Below are 16,148 nucleotides of genomic sequence, written 5' to 3'. Positions count from 1 at the left end.
TTCCAATAAGCAAATTATAAAATCACCTTCATCCATCTTGTTCCTATATTTTTAAATTTGATTGTGGCCAGAGAATTGCTAGCTGGGAATTACCCTCCCCCCACTCGCGCATACATCCTTTAAAAATGCAAAATCTAGCCCTCTATTTCAATATTTCTGATGTCAGTGACCGGTGTCGGCTCTCCCCATACAGTAACTGCTTTAAAGCGCTGCATACAGCACTGCATTAAAAATTAATTACACATGCTATTTTATTGATAGTGCATAATGTAATGAGCACCAGCTGTGCTAAACATCCAAACTCCTTTTTAAGACAGCTATAAAAAAAGAAAGAAACTGCACTTCCAAATGCTTCTCCTGTCAGCGGAGAAAAACAGCAACATCTTGGATGGATTTGAAACAGGATTCTTTGATTTAGCTCTCCATTTGGAGCGTTTGAAGAGTTCAGACTCTCGGGCTCAGCGTAGTGGTATGCGATCGAGTTAACTCTCTCAATGTTGGAGCCATTGTCTTTACTGCAGGAAACGTCGCCTTGAACGCCTTTGTCCCTAGACTACCAGAATCAGTTCCACCCGTTAATATTGCAATTAAGGGCTTTTCTTTTTTCCTGGGATGTCTGGAAATGGCAGGCATCCACTTTAAAGCACCTTTAAATGTTGCTATTGCTCCTACTGGTTCTTAACTTGACATAATTAGGACTTACAAAGTTATAGTGATCGGGCGCCTGTCTAGAACAAAGCCTCAGCCACGCTCAAATTGCCAGCGCCGCTGCCCCATGCAGCACCCTGATTTTAGCTGCCTCTTTGCCGTCCTAATGTCTCTTTGCCGCCTCTTGACAAACACGCCGTTCAGTCAAAAAATCAGTTTGTGATTAGATCCATCTATTTTGAGTTTGGATCTGATTTTAATATCTGGTGAGACAGAGCTGCATAGACAGACAGGTCACATATGATTTTAATACTTGGATAGATGGATGAACACATAGATTGATAGACAGACGAAAAGATGGATGCATACACAGACTGATGCATTACCTTTTTTAGTATATACATCTCTCACACATCCCTGCGCTCTGTAAGTACTGTCCACAAAGTCAATTCTGTGATAGAATGCATTAAATATTTCACTAAAACAAATAAACACATGTAACCATGACTAATAGGGATATCTCTCCAGAATGTTAGCTGGTACTTTATGCAAACCTCTTCTTTATGCAGTAAAATGAAAAGACACATTTACAAAGGGTCTCAGGGAAACTAAAGGCCTTTGCCCTCAGACATATATATCCAATTCCTCTTTCTACTCTTGAAAAAGCACCCAGTGCTGATCAGAAATCCAAGTTTTAGTGGACTTTTTTTTTTTTTTTGAGGTTCCACTCAACAAAAAACGAAGAGTAGAGCATCAGCCATCATACTGGGACTTGATGAGTTAGGAGGTTTTTACTGGATGAGTTCGCATTCTCCACTCTGATTACTGTTTTGTTTTCCATTGATCCTCTTGTGTTAATAAAATCCAGTCTGGAGTGAACAAAAGCTTGCTTCTTGCTCTAGTAAGAAATGTGCCGAGTGCATACCATATCATTTACATAAAAGTTTTTGAAATAATACTGCTTTCTAGAGAGACTGTATTAATTGCATCAAGCTTTTTACAGCAGGGTGGTCTGATCTAGCTCTTCTTACTGGTTGACTCCAGTCACAGAACCAACACAAAACGAATACAGTGATATAATTGAAAAAGGGAAAAGTATTCCTTTAAAACCTATTATTTACTTACAGGTGCTTATTTTATCTTTACTGTCACCTTAACCTTTTGCAAAGAAAACATCATACTAGTTAAATGATGCAGTAGCCAAGCAAATTGATATCAACTTTACAAGATGACCGTGCGATTTTCAGAATGTCCTAATGAGTAGTACAGCTCATTTCTTGAATTAACAGGAGTTTGTTCCACTCTTGTGGCTATGGCCCCATGCCTTCCTCTATTTTAAACCTTAAACTTCACAGCCCTGTCCATTAATCACTGCTGTCCATGCCCACTTGCTGTTTTTATATATGCAACTAAGTATCGTAATTGCTTTCCACCTCCTTCCATCAGCCTACATGTGGGAAGGAAGCAGTTTCACTGGTTAACTGAATATATGTGTACTGGACAGATTTAATTATCTTTACAGAGGTATATAAAACCTTATTCGTGGGCCCAGGTCCAAAGATTTTGGATATCTGAATGCAGGCGTAGGGGATAAATTATTATCTGTGCCATTACAATCCACTTCGTCTTATGCTGATTATAATTCCATTTCTGGGGCTTTTGCACTGTAGGATCTGTAGGGCACAGACTTTTTTCTTTGGAGAGCACACTGTAAAGTGCCATGCACTTCTGCACTGAGATTTTCAAAGCTCATTTCTCGTTAACTTTAATGGGAAATGGGCATCCAAATCTCTTAGGCAGCTTTGACAATTTAAGGCTTAATGTACAATATTAATAAATCAGCATCATAAAAAGGGCCTTATGAAGATGTATTGTGAAAAACTCGCCCCACGAAAAGCATTGCAGTGTATGTGTGCATGCATACAGGCATATACTTTTCCTTACATAATTACATCTCCCAATAAACATTTGCATGTCTCTGTTACGCAAAAAAAAAAAACCCTGTTTGTGTTTTACAGTTACTCTGAGCAGTTGCAATTCATTGAAACAAAATAAAAAGCAAGCTCAAAAAAGCACCCTAGTCTGGCAAGGGGTAAAGCAAAAGGAATACTTTGCCCATTCATATTTTAGATCCAAGCTACATAAACCTGTGAATTTCATTATTCTATTCTAACTTCTAATTAAATAGGCACTAAAAACATTTAAACAGGAGAACCCAATTCAACAGACAGAAGCCTCTGAGGCAAGAAAAAATAATTAAATAAGGAGACTGACAGAGAGATTGTTCCAGTGGCAGACTTTTTTTTTTAAATCATATGGAAAAACATAGACCTTTACTCACAAATTCCTCATCCTGTGGTGCCCTGCACATAAAGAATTTAACAAAGACAGCGGAGTCCACGACCAGGACCTACTGAGCGACACACTGGACACCCAAGTGGACTTCCCAGCATCATTTACTGTGATTGAAACTACTATCAGCAGCAGATTTTCTAAAGATCAGCTCTGAATGACGCAGGTAGACTCCCCCTGTGCATAACTGAATGCTACTCAGCCTGGTGATTGCTCTTATCTGGATTAGAGATTTCCAAATGCAGTTTTCACACGTGCATACCCCAGGTCCCACCGGCAGCCAGAAGTTTAGGTTCTCCAGCACAAAACTGCTGGGACTCTTGAGGGCCCAATTTGTGAGTGCCTAGCAGAGATTTGGGAGTACCTGCAACTTCAAGCCTTCAGAGTCACAGCCTGCTTGAGAACTGCACGGAAAAACTCCAGGTCCTGAATTAAATGAATGCTGAAAAACAGGAAAGGTAAGAAATGAGGAAGGAGGAGGAGAGGCGGGAACTGCTGATGGCTTTTGTTCAAAGAAGGAAACAATTCCTCAGAAGCAAGAACGGGGCTGACAGAATAAAAGGCTAATCAAGTCAGAGAGACAAGCAGATCTCTAAAGCTGTAGCAAGTGACTGTTGTAAATGTCTATATTAAGAAAGAGGGCATAATGCAGGGATCATCACTAGATTATTAGTCAACACAAAGAACTTACTTTCCTTTCATTTCCACAAAACATTTCAGGGGCTAGAAAGATCCTGTAACCCTTGCCAAGGGGTTTAAACCATGCCCAGACTCATATACAGTGAAAACTTGGGAGCTAAGAAAGTGTTAAGTAGACACAATCTCCTTTTTCGAGGGAAGAAAATGTTTCTTTCAAGCAGAACTTGACCAACTACTGTCACAAACATGTAGCATGCACTTTGATATAACCTATTCTCTAAGTGCCGCAGACTGCAACAGTAATTACAGGAAGCCATGATAACAGGTCTCTCTCTCCGCAGAGCTGGCATCGCTCTCCCTGCAAACAGGCAATTCTGAAAACTCACAGCGCATAACTCCAAAGTGAGAACTCAAAGTACACAAAGTACAAAAGCCTCGCCTTCCCACATTCTTTAATAAGTTATTCCTTCCTTCCTTTTCTATTTTTAGTTGTACTTGCTTCCTTCCCCACTAGCTGCTGGCATCAGAAGCAACAGGGAACCAGGGCATCCAGTTCACTGTTACAACTACCTGCCTACCACAGGCACCTGCGTGCATACTGCATCAGTGAAGAGAGAGAACAGCAAAACGTGAGATCAGCTCCAGTTTGGTTTACTGGTAACGGGAAGAAGGGAGGCAGGGGAGCTATCTGACTTTCCGATCCAGCCCTCACCATTCGGAAGGGCCCACATCTACACCCGACTCAGGCCAGTTGGTCAATCTGCTGAGGTTGATGAAGCAGAGCCAGACTAAAACAGCATCCTCCCCATGCTGCGTACAGCAGCTCAGTTAGGAATTCTGACCAAACCTCCTGGACATGCTGATTGCACCACACCACACAGTGCATTGCTGCAAGCCCAATGCCTGCACCCTGGCACAGGAGCCTTCCCTGCACGCCCTGAGCTTTACCCAGGGTTGAAACAGGACCCTGTGGAGTGCCCTCAGCCTCCTCCCAAAAGTATTTTCTCTTCCAAGACCAAAGTTTCCAAGATGTAAAGTTTCTTGAAAAACTTTTTGTCTTGCTTTATTACAACAACAAGAGATGTACAGGGACATTCTCATGAGACATAGCGTACTGCGGCCAGGTGGTACCACTGCTTGTGGAAGGAAAAAGCTGAGCACAGCAAAGTTTTGCCAGCTCCAGGGGGACGTGAGAAGCCATTTCCCAGAGGTATTACACGTGACAGTCGTCGCTGTCTCTCTAAATCCTCTGGTCCTCATGCATCATTTTGGGAACTTCTTATTAAAACTCCATGCACGTTAGCATGAATGAAGGCTGCAGGGTCTGGCCCACCACAGTGAGACTCCTTAAATGCTTGTGGATTTTGCCACAGCTGTATTTTCTTTTAAGCCCTCCCCATTTTCACCTCTCCAGCCCGCAGCTCATCATAGACCCAATCTTGCAACTGAGCCATCCTCAGAAACACCCACTGATTTCAAAGAGATTGCTGGGTCTGAAGTGATGGGGTCTGGTGACAATATGTCCATGTCCTCTTTGGCTAGCTCGGTGTGCCCTCATTTCCACATCACTTTCCCCTCCTCGCGGTGACAAAAGTCAGGCATCCAAAAGGAATAAAGGAAAAGAAAAGCTGACAGGGGAGAGGCGAGGGATGCATGGCACGTTACCAAGGAGCATTTTCTCAAAGCAAAGGAGAAAACAGCATGGAGCACATACATCCTGTGTGCACATGGATGCGGAGGAGAGCCTTTAATACAAATGATTTGGGGGAGGAGAGAAAAAAAAAAGACAAAAAAAAAGACCTCAGATGTTAAATGTTATCCAATTAAGCTTAAAATAAACAGCCCAGAGAGATGAAATCTTGATACCAGGGTATCACATTCTGTGAGAAGTCTCAGACATTTGTTCACAATGTGGCACAAACGGCCCGGCAGCGGCCACCTGTGACAGCTGAAGGTGGGCAGGCAGGAGAGGAGGGATGGGGAAATGGAGGAAGCCGCACGCCCTTTCCTGCTCCCCATCCTCCACCGGGGTGGAGGGGGAAGGAGGATGGGGAATGGGGTGGTTTAGGGCATTTTCTCTGCCTTCCCCACGCGACCCAGCGAAGGCAACTCTCCCACAGCAAAGACGATATCACTTGGCAGCACTACTGACCTTCAGATAGCAACAAAAAAAAAAAAAGTTTCTATTACCTGACAACTGACAATGACATCCAAATGTGCCTGAAGTCTCAGTCTGAATCTCAGTCTGAGTCCCGCCAACTGAGACTGCACGTGCACCACAGCAGGGCAGGCTAAGGCAGGGCGGGAGGGAGGCCAGTGCGCGGAGAGGTGACGTGATCACGGATGTGTGAGGGTGGGAGGAGGCAGCTATGGGAGCCCCCGGCAGGTTTGCAGGCCTGGACGGCCCTGGAGAAAAAACAATAGAAAAAACTGTCAGTCGGATCTAAGTTTGAAGGGACAGAAGGAGGCATCATCAGGAGAAATAGGTGAGGCGGGGGCTGGCTGCCTAACGCGCGACACGCTTGGTGTGAACCCCTCTCTGGGTCCGGCTGAGGCTGGCGGGTTCGTGCTGGGCTGGGGAAGAGCAAGAAGAGACCTGGGGGATCCACGAACCTGGGCGGGGGACCTGCGGGGGGCACAGAGAGGGGCGAAGTGGTGGGGACAGCCAGCCCTGGCATGGAGCAGAGCTGGAGGTGGCAGACGTCGCCACCGGCGCTTGCTCAGGGACCGAATCAAAAGAAGGATTATTGTTTTATGGCTGTGTTAATACATTGAGCCGACACAAAACTGGGCAGGCTTTCTGCCGAGCTGCCGCTGAAGCGGGCTCCACACACCAGCCTAGACAAAGTGCGGTGACTTAGAGCTCAAACGGCTTCAGAGAGGTGCCAGGAGCCGAGCTCCCAGAAGGAAGCGTTGGCGGCCGCTGTGCTGCCTTCCCGCTTGAGCTGTGGCCAGTTGTGCATTTTGCATGCCCTGATTACACAGGCTGCTTCCCTATCGAGCCTGTGAAGAAGGAGCAACCTTTTTTTCCTGGTAGCTAAAATATGATATTGTAACCTCTAACCATTCTATTTCTTTTTAACCCCTCTAGGAATCACCTGCCATGTAAAAGCTGTATTTAAGAGTTTTCACCTGCTCTGTCAGAAATGCTTACTCCTCCTGGCACTAGTCCAAACTGAGCTCCGTGGCTTAGAAAAACTAAGATACAAGTCTTAAACATCAATATACACTTGCACAAATACAGATACGCACAAACATACACACACACACAGAGAATCAAGTAGAAGTTACATTTTTGGCTGGGACAAAATTAGCAGAGATTAAAGGAAAGTTGAGTGAATGGCACTGCTTTACGTCCACCAAGAATCCCACTCCCTTCATTTAAAACTATGCTTGCCACTTCATTATTAAATAAAGGGTAGCTACTAATCAAGGGCAGTTTCTAAATGAAGATATGTGGTGGAGTGGTCACCGTTAAAAAGCTGGCATTTGCCAATAGTTACCACACAGTGGTAGATCAGAAACCACAGTTTCCCCCTGTATTTAGATCAGGAAATATGTGTGTTAATTGTGGGGTATCTTCTGGCAAATGCTCTCTTTTTTTTTAATAGTGCCAATTCTGGCTGTGCATGCATGTGCACTTTGTAGATAGATGCAAATACCATGGCAGCAAGGAGAAATATTTATCTATGTTCCCTCCAACTCTAGAAAAAACAACATTTTCTAAGGGAGCCTACACTGTGGCAGCAAGAAGAAATATTTATCCATGCTCCCTCCAACCCTAAAAACACAACATTTTCCAAGAGAGCGTTTGCACCTTGAGAATCCTGATTCAGAAACTAGGCCTGCATGTTGATCTGACAGCTACACATGTGAGGCAAACGGGGATACTTCATCCTTGGCACAACATCCAGTGCTCCAGTCTGCAAGGACTGCATTTGATTTTGTCGTTTATCTTAAATGGCTAAGAGACCACCAGTGCAAAACATTTCTGTGAAGCTTTTGCCAAAACCACAAGTGAAGAGTCTAAATTCCCTATGTAAATACTTGAGCTTCAAGCATCAAGGATAAAATTTGTGCTCTTTTGTGAGGACTGGTTTTAAATAGAAGCCATCTCTGTGGCTCATGGGACAAGGAAGGATATTTTATTTTGGGGGCTCAGTTGCTTGGCTTTTGTAACTCTTTGATCTCCCTGGAAGTACTACACAGGCAGGTAACGGTAACTACTATCCAGATCCTACCTACGTTGCATTTGGGGCAGGACTGTGCACTAGGCATGTGGAAACTGATATCAGTCGTGGATTTCTAGGTGTGTATGAACCACTGAAACACGTATGAATAATAAGTTTGGTTTTTTCACAGAACAAACAAAAAGTAACAGAGATTCCCTCTATTGACTTAACAATTGTACCTTATATTCCTAATATTATAAAAATAACTAGGCTACCGTAGGCTATGTTGAGCTGCCTGGGCACTCGTCCTTGTTGGGAAAGTTGTGAGCTTGAAACTGGGGATTTAGAGTAGGACCACAGAGCAGCTACATCTCAGGTCACCTAGACATGCCTGTGGCCCACCATGACTAAGGGCACAGGTCCTGCTGTCACTTGGCCCTCTGCACATCACAGTGCCACCCTACAGGTTTTGAAGGAGCTCATAACACAGAGCAACCATATGAAACCCACCTAGTGCAGCATCAACCACTACTGCAAGGGGTTTTAATGTGGAGGTGCACGAGTCCTAGCACGCAACACTGCCCTGAAAGCAACAGCCTCTACTCCAGTTCTGGTGAGTCTCACCTATTCATTGGCAATGAATTTAATACAATCTGCACAGCCCTGAAGCATCCGAGAAGAGGCTAAGAGCTCACCAAGTGGGTATAGGGAGGCTGTCCTTGCTGTCATCCAATACATCTCCTCTAGGGTGGAAAGGGAATTAAGGTTTCAAATAGGAGGTTTCTAACCATCTGGGCAAAGGGATCCTGTAAAAGCCTTCCAACAGAGGTAGGCAAGCAAGCCAGCAATCTGCTTTAACGAGGTGCCTAACAAATTTATGAGGACTATATGAACCAGTTGCCAGTTATTGGATAGAACTGAATGTGTCACTCAGAAGGTCGTCTTCTGTCCTTTGATGTATATATGAGGAAATCTAAAAAGTGCTAACCTAGCATCAGAAAGGAAAGGGTTGCTAAGGGAGAAGAAGAATGGACAAAGAGAGACTCTGGCAGATGCTCAGGGAGTCTCACCACCATTCCTGACTCCAGCACTAAGAGACAAAGATCATGGGGCTGTCAGACCAGGAGGCTGAGTCTGCCCCTACAAGCAAAGTCAAATCAGGTGATTCCTCCTCCTGTTTGCTACCACTTTAGGGTTTGCTTCTTCGTCACAAATCAGGTCAGTCCTATAGAATCAGATGAAGTGGCAAATCATGAAGAGGGAAAGTGTATACCTTGGCTTCGAGGAAAGGCATAGAGAAAAGGAGTGCTCCACTATTATGTACACAATACCTCTTCATAGCTATAGAAAGAATAACTGTGGTGCTCAGAAAGGCTCAGCTTGTGTTTGCTGAGAACATGCCCATGTTTTACCTCTCCAGCTCCTCTTCTGTGGGATTTTTCCCCATAAAGGCTTTATTTAAATCTGAAAATGAAGACGATGGCTCTACCGTTCTTCAACTTAACTGCTACAAGTCATGGACAAACACAAAATGAACAAACAAATAAAAAGATAAACAGATATAGGTAGATAGACAGATGGTATCCTAAGGTGGCACTGAGAGTTTTCTGCTCAGCCCATGCGGCACTAGGTGAGAGAGGGGAGTCAACCTCTGGAATTCTATGGCCGATCAAGCACATCATGTTGTACATAGGTTTCAAAAAGAAAACACTCCTGTGAGCCCTTGACTACCACAAAGGGCACAGCCACAACCAGGACTAAAGGAAAGCAGGCCGCAAGAACTGCATTGCAGTTTTTGCAGAGGCAAAAATCCGATCCAACTGGGGTGAGCGGGCACACGCACACAGCTCTGTGTCACTCAGACATCACTGACATGATATGTGAAGCTTGATTTTCCTCTTGGGTCAGCACTGGGAAATCACTCACCTGCACTGCAGATCTCAATTATATATTCTGCATTCATTCTGCACGGATGCGAAGGGGAGTTTTGCACGTAGCATGAGTGTGAAACATGCAGAGGGACTGTCACCATGTAAATAAAAGATCTGCATTGCTGATGGTAAAGGAGGATTTTGTCCTCATGTTTTGAACAGGCTCAGCATATGCTCAGTGCCTGTTCGTGGCAGTAGCTCACAGGTTACGTTGACTCCCAGGCACTGCTAAGAGTAGTTTTTTTGCTCTCTGCTATTTTTAAATTTGCAAAGAAGAAAGTAAGGTAAATTGGACATGACCCCAGAAGACAGAAATGAGCATAAGAGCCTAGATGAACATTACAAAAGCCACAATCAAGGCATAAATTGCATCCTTTTGTTGTCCCTCTCCCTGAGCCTAGGCATGACTGGCCATATGATATGGTATATGTAAAACACCACACTCCCCTGGCGCATCTGCAGAAAAGTCCCTCAGCAAAGCACGAGGATGGAGCCACAAGCAGCATTCACAATGTCCCACCTCAGTGTGGTTCAGACCAGGGGACCCAATCTAAGTTTAAGAGATCTTGCTTTACGTCTCATGTCGTGTAGCTGTGCAGCTGGTGCATCCCGGGGTGGCGGGTGGGGGGCGGGGAGTGGGGGGGTGTTATTGTCTGGGTGGGTGCCTGGGTGCATATCTGTTCACAGGCAGACCCGTAAGACATTTAACAGGGCACGAGCCAAGTTTTTCTGTATGTGTTTCTGTGCCTGTCTGGTGATGGAAAATCAATCAATAGCTGGTTAGAGACTAAAGGTCAGTTCCATTATTAAAAAACTCTCTGTCAATAAAAAGAGAAACATCTGTTCAAACAGTGTATGGCTACAAATTCAGAGTGCAGGCTGCAGCCTCATCCCTGCCCTGTGCCCGTCATGTTCAGAGAGAGTACTGCAGATGTTTTGAAATGGGTTTTACATGTACCATTGCAGCAGCCTTGAACAGACACGTCCAAGAGTGAAAGGCAGATCTATTCACTAATCTTTCCAACAGATTTTTTATTTTTCCCGAAGCTTTTCCTGAAACAAGTTGTCTCATCTGTGTTACACCCTCTCACACGGGCTGCTCCCACCTGATACTATTATCTTCCTACCGTGGCTTTTTACACAGACACCAACAGGGCTGGCGGAGCAAACATGAAGAGCCACACATGTGTACACACACAGAGTGCACAGAGACACAAACATTTCCAACAGCAGCTACCAGAGCAATGCACGCACACCCTGCAAGTGCTGGACACGCACAGCATCCCCCGGGAAAGGCAGCAGGACTCAGTGGTAGAGGAAGACACGCTATTGCACACGCTCACACACGGAGCCCGGCGCGCAGCCAGACACACCTGCACACCAGCCTTTACCTCTTCCCCCAGCACACACACAGCGGTTTTGGAGCCGTTCCCTCGCATCCACTTATGATGCTAAGAGTAAAACTTTGCCCGAGCTGGAAAGGGAAAGGCTGCAGTGGGGAAAGAAGAAGGAGGGCAGGGAAGGGATTTCTTGTTATATTTTGCTCAGGGATTTTTTTTTTTTTGGCAGACAAGGATTCCCTTTGAATTGATATATTTCTTTCTCCCAAGAATTTCAAATGATAATGCATAAATGAGTCATAGATCAAGAATAGCGACGTGGTGAGCAAGAAGGAGAAAGAGTGTGAGTGAGGGGCACTGGCATAGAAATTTGACAGTACCCCAACTCCCCCCCTCCTTCCCCCCATGCCAAGACATTAATTCTCACAAGTCGGAGAAAATTACTATGCATGAATGCAAAAAGCATGATCAGGAGTAATTAACATGGCTTCATATGCAAATTTTATTAATGCAGAAGTACAAAGTCATTATGCAAATGAAACTTACGTCAACTCTCTTGACAAATATTCATCTCTAAAGCTCAAGTTTCTCCCTTCTAATTTTTTTTAATTTTTTGGTGTAAAACCAAAAAAAAAAAAAGTGACGAGGACTGTTTGACAAGTTTGCAAAGTTGTTTTTCAACCGGAGAAATTTATTCTTGCATTGTTGATTTTTTTTGTTGTTGTTGTTGTTGGCAGGTACACGACAGCTCATGGAGGAGAGCTGGAGGATGGGGGACGTGGGCTACCAGCAGCAGGCAGCCAATCAAAACGCCAGCGGCTGTAATGAGCGCGATTGATGACTGTTTGGCTTTACTGCAGGGTAATGAACTAGAATCCAGTCTGAGGAGGAAAAAAATATGAATATTCATGAAGCTGTGCTCCTGCCTTTGATGATTAAAGAAATTTTTAATATTCAAATAAGCGCTTGCCAAGTGATTAACAAAGAACAAGCACGCAGGAATATGGAAATGGAGCTGTGGAAGATTTGGGAGTCACAGTCTGTGCAGAAAAGACAGCACAAAATTTCATAAACAAGATAGGCAGATAACCCAATTCAAATATGAGCAAATAAAGGGGGAAAAAAATCCCGTTCTTTTTCATCAGTTTGGATATTGTATCAGTCACTTTGTTTTAGAGTGCGAAGGAGAATAAAAGCAACCAATGCAAGAAGACGGGCGGAAAAATCCAAACCCTGAGAAACCCAACCCAGCAATTACAAAGTAAGAATTCTGGGTGAGAAACCGATAGGAAAATTATGGCTAAGTCCACCGTCTGCTATGGGCTATAGCTTTTCAAAAGCAGGAGCCTGCCTGATGCTGAGAGCCTGCCGGCTGCTGAGAACTGCCAGCTTGTGGTATACGACAGGCAGGACTCGAAAGTATTTCAAAATAACCAAGACCAGTCCCTGCCATTAAATCCTTTTCCTTGGCTAAAGGATGCACCGTGGGGCTTGACCGCTGTCTGGGAGTGGAGGAAGGGAGTGTAACAGAAAGAAGAAATATTATTGCCAGGAAAGAAAAGAAAAAGAAAAAAGTGCAAAGGGAAGGTGCAAGAAGGTGTCAGCTGCCCACCCTGCTAATCAGTTGGTAAGAAATGTGTTTTCTCTGTCTGAGCCAGAAAGGTCCTCCACTCCCCACAGGTTTCTGAACAAGGATACAAAAATCCAGCCACGTTACAAAATGTCTGATAAGTTCAGGCTCTCAGTTTAATAGCTTCACTAAGGATTCACACTGAAGCACATAATAACAATATCAGCTGCTAAAACGACTTTGCAGTTAAAATACATCTAATTAGCAGCCAGTAACATCCTTTTTTTGGAAAAACAGTTAACTTCAGGGCTGCCTTATACCAGGATGAAATGTGGTTGAGCTCTTTCTGTTACTCAAAAGCCAGAGTAAGGATGTCTTCAAACTCTTGGGGTGCTGGAAAACCGACTCACCTGCTTTGTTATTAGATCCTGGGGTTTCACAGGCCTGTTTGGCTTTTCTGCAGATCTTTAAAACCTCTGGTTAATTATTTCCTATTTTATAATCTAAAGAAAGCATAGTCTAGGTACCATTTAAAAATTAGCTGGTGTCTTCAGAATGTAACATTTCAACTCTACTTAAAAAAAAATAATAATAATAATAATAACAGCATGAGGACAATGCTACAAAACGCACAAAATAGCCATGACGGGAACCTTCAGAGCCGCCGTGAAAATACATCATGGAGCTAATGGGATTTTTCCCCTCATATCTGCACCATTTTTGGAGATACAAAAATACCCATTATTGATGTACCATAGGAAAGAAAAGGGGAAAAAAAAAAAAAAAAGAGAGAGAAGGGAAGTAGAAAAAAAAAAAAAAGAAATGCCTAAACTTAAGTAAAGATAAGGTTAAACACCATGCAGGGGTATTGCTGGGAGTCTTTCCTCTGAATAATGCCAAGACCTTTCGAAGACGCCTGTTGTCTCTAGGTGCGTGTGGGTGGGTGAAGTGCTACATTACATAACGCACAGACGGCAGCGGCTGTGCACAACCGCGCCGATCAGAACGCTCGGCTGTGAAACTCAGCTCTCCATTTCCTGGGCTGTTCGTAGCTCGTCTCAGGCCCTTGAACACCGCAAATGTTATCATTTGTCTATGAGATTCCTTGGCTTTATTTTAATCAATGCATTTTCTTTCTTAATGACAGAGAAGCAACTACCAGCTCATAGAGTTGGTTGCTTTGAAGCCCTTCTTAAATGGAAGTTGAGCTCTACCATATAAATGTGAATACTTAATATTTATGTCACATTTTCTTCCTTTCTTCAAAAGCACCCCATTTACATATTTTTGGAGAATAATGATACTTCAGCAGGGCAGGTGAACACACATTTCAGCATATGGAGTCAATGGGAAAAAGTATTAAGAGCCAATATTGTAAAAATCAGCCCCTAAATTTAAGTGGCTTGAATTGAGCATGCAGCTGTGGTTGCCTGTCAGTAGTTAGATGCTGTAATAATAATAATAATAACAACAACAACAACAATAATAACAATAATAATAATAATATGCCTTTCATTTTTCTAGTGCCTTCCATGCAAAGATCTGGAAGCACTTTACAAAGATAAATAAACTGAGCTTGGAACACCCCATGTGGTTAATAAACATCCTAATATATCTAAATATCCGGTTTTGAGCATGTAACTCTTCTCACTGCGTAAAAATCCACATTTTTAGGTCATCCACATATTTGCGCATGGCATCCTGGAGGCTCAGACGTCGAGGGCAGGCTCTGGAGATTTTTACTTACCTAAGAGACTATGTGGATTCCCAGAAGTAGCCCACACTATGCCTGCAAGATTGAGCATGCAGTGAAAAAAACCTGTCTTTTAGAAAATGGGGGTGTGGGTTGTCACTGGACCCACTCAAGGGACATGTTGGGAGGCCTGGGGGATGTCCAGATGCTGCACAGAAGCATCAGCAGCATCCTGGCAGCATCCCGACGAGCCAGGGCCCCATGGGGGGCTCCTGCAGGACCACTCGTCACCCCTCCCACCTGATGCTCATCCAAACCTGCTCCTGGCCCCTTATCTGTGCTTTGTACACAAAGCTAAGGGGAAAAAAAAATGAAACATCTTGGCTCACTCCCATTAAACATACAAGAAAAAGGACTCTCGCCCACCCTGAGACAGCATTCATTACTTCCTCCCACCGTGTCCTCTGCCCACCCAACCGATGCAAGGCTCTGCTCCAGGAAGATCCTATCTCTTTGCTATGACAGCAAGCAGGAGCAAGAGGAGGGGAAACAAGGGCAAGATTGGACCTAAAACTTTATAAGGGATAAGTAAACACAGCATATCAACAGATGTGACAGAACACACGGAACCAGAGCATTTTCTCATCTCAGGAGGGTGGTCTTGCAGACAGGGCTCTGGGCTGGAGAGGGGGCCGAGGCACACACCCCAGCGCACACCCCTATGGCACATCCCCTCCTGGAGCTCGTCTTTCCCCTTCCCACCATCTGCCTGTCTGGTCTGTTCAGCCCCGAAACGCTTCCAAGCAGAGCCCAGCTCTCGCTCCGGGGGTGCAGAGTGCCTAACACAATGGTGCCCTGATCTGAACTGCAATGTCCAGAAGCTACCACAATAAGCTAACAAATAACAATAATCACCCTGATTTGTGGAGTTTGTTTTCCAAGCAGCATAAAGGGTTGACAATAAACAGTTCATCAGTTTTCCCAAGTTTGTTCCCCAACTCTTGTAATTAAGTCCTGGGGAGTTTCAATGGTTGTAAAAATCCTTATGGGGATTAAAATTTTTAGTCCTGATTATACCGTGAATATTTCTCTATACCAGCAAATATTCCTGATGTAATTGAAACATATAACCACCCCAATAGAGAAGCACAGCAAATTAACAGGACCTGGAATTAATAAAGGAACTCAGTGGATGGAAAGAGCTGTTTCAAAGGGCAAAATAATATATACAGGCAGCTAGAGAGAGAAATGCCACTACAGTTAATCTGAGAGCTTGAGCACAAGAGCACGGTCAAGAGGCTAAAATGAAGGGAGTGAAGTGGCCAAGGAAGAGCTCCAGATGGGCAGGAGTCGGTAACACTGGTGGACTTCTCTGCTTTGGCCATTTGGGACTGAGCCCTGCTCACTCTGCAGACGCTGCCTACACGTATACTTGGGCAGGATACGGCCCTGGAAAAGACAACAGCAGGCTTTGCTCCTCAAGTAAGTATCTTTTCCTTGCTTCAAAGTTTGCATATTACTAGTATTTTTTAATTTTTTCCCTAGCCTACACTAAAAAAAAAAAAAAAAAACAAAAAAACAGTGGTGGAATTAGGGAGGATGAGGCTTTAGCAGCTCTTCAGCTGTTGGGTAGCAAAAACAATTCCTGGAAGGGGAGGGAATTTGGGGAAAGAGAGGCAGATTAAGTCACTCTGCCCCCCTGTGCCTCAGTCTCCCCGTGTGTGAAAATCAGCTAATGACATTTACCTGATTTCGTTAAATGTCCTGGAAACTAAAAAGACTCTACAACAGCAATATATTAAG

At 44.1% G+C, this 16,148-nt stretch overlaps 1 protein-coding gene across 4 annotated transcripts in view; it reads right to left on the bottom strand.

The window, feature by feature from the left end:
• BCL11B (BCL11 transcription factor B) overlaps window positions 1–16,148 on the bottom strand; it is a 96,175-nt gene that overhangs the window by 47,857 nt on the left and 32,170 nt on the right. For 2 of the 4 annotated variants that reach the window (XM_086748985.1, XM_086748986.1), the window contains exon 3: window positions 5,830–6,045. The exons of the other annotated variants lie outside the window; for them this stretch is intronic. In XM_086748985.1, coding sequence (XP_086605111.1) covers window positions 5,830–6,045 — 216 coding nt within the window. The remainder of the gene's footprint in view (window positions 1–5,829; window positions 6,046–16,148) is intronic. 4 annotated transcript variants of the gene reach the window in all.

The sequence above is a fragment of the Chlamydotis macqueenii genome, chromosome 5 (assembly GCF_036417535.1).
Source record: "Chlamydotis macqueenii isolate bChlMac1 chromosome 5, bChlMac1.mat, whole genome shotgun sequence".
NCBI lineage: Eukaryota > Metazoa > Chordata > Aves > Otidiformes > Otididae > Chlamydotis > Chlamydotis macqueenii.
Note: the sequence above shows the minus strand (reverse complement) of the source record. Positions and strands in the feature narration are given on the sequence as shown.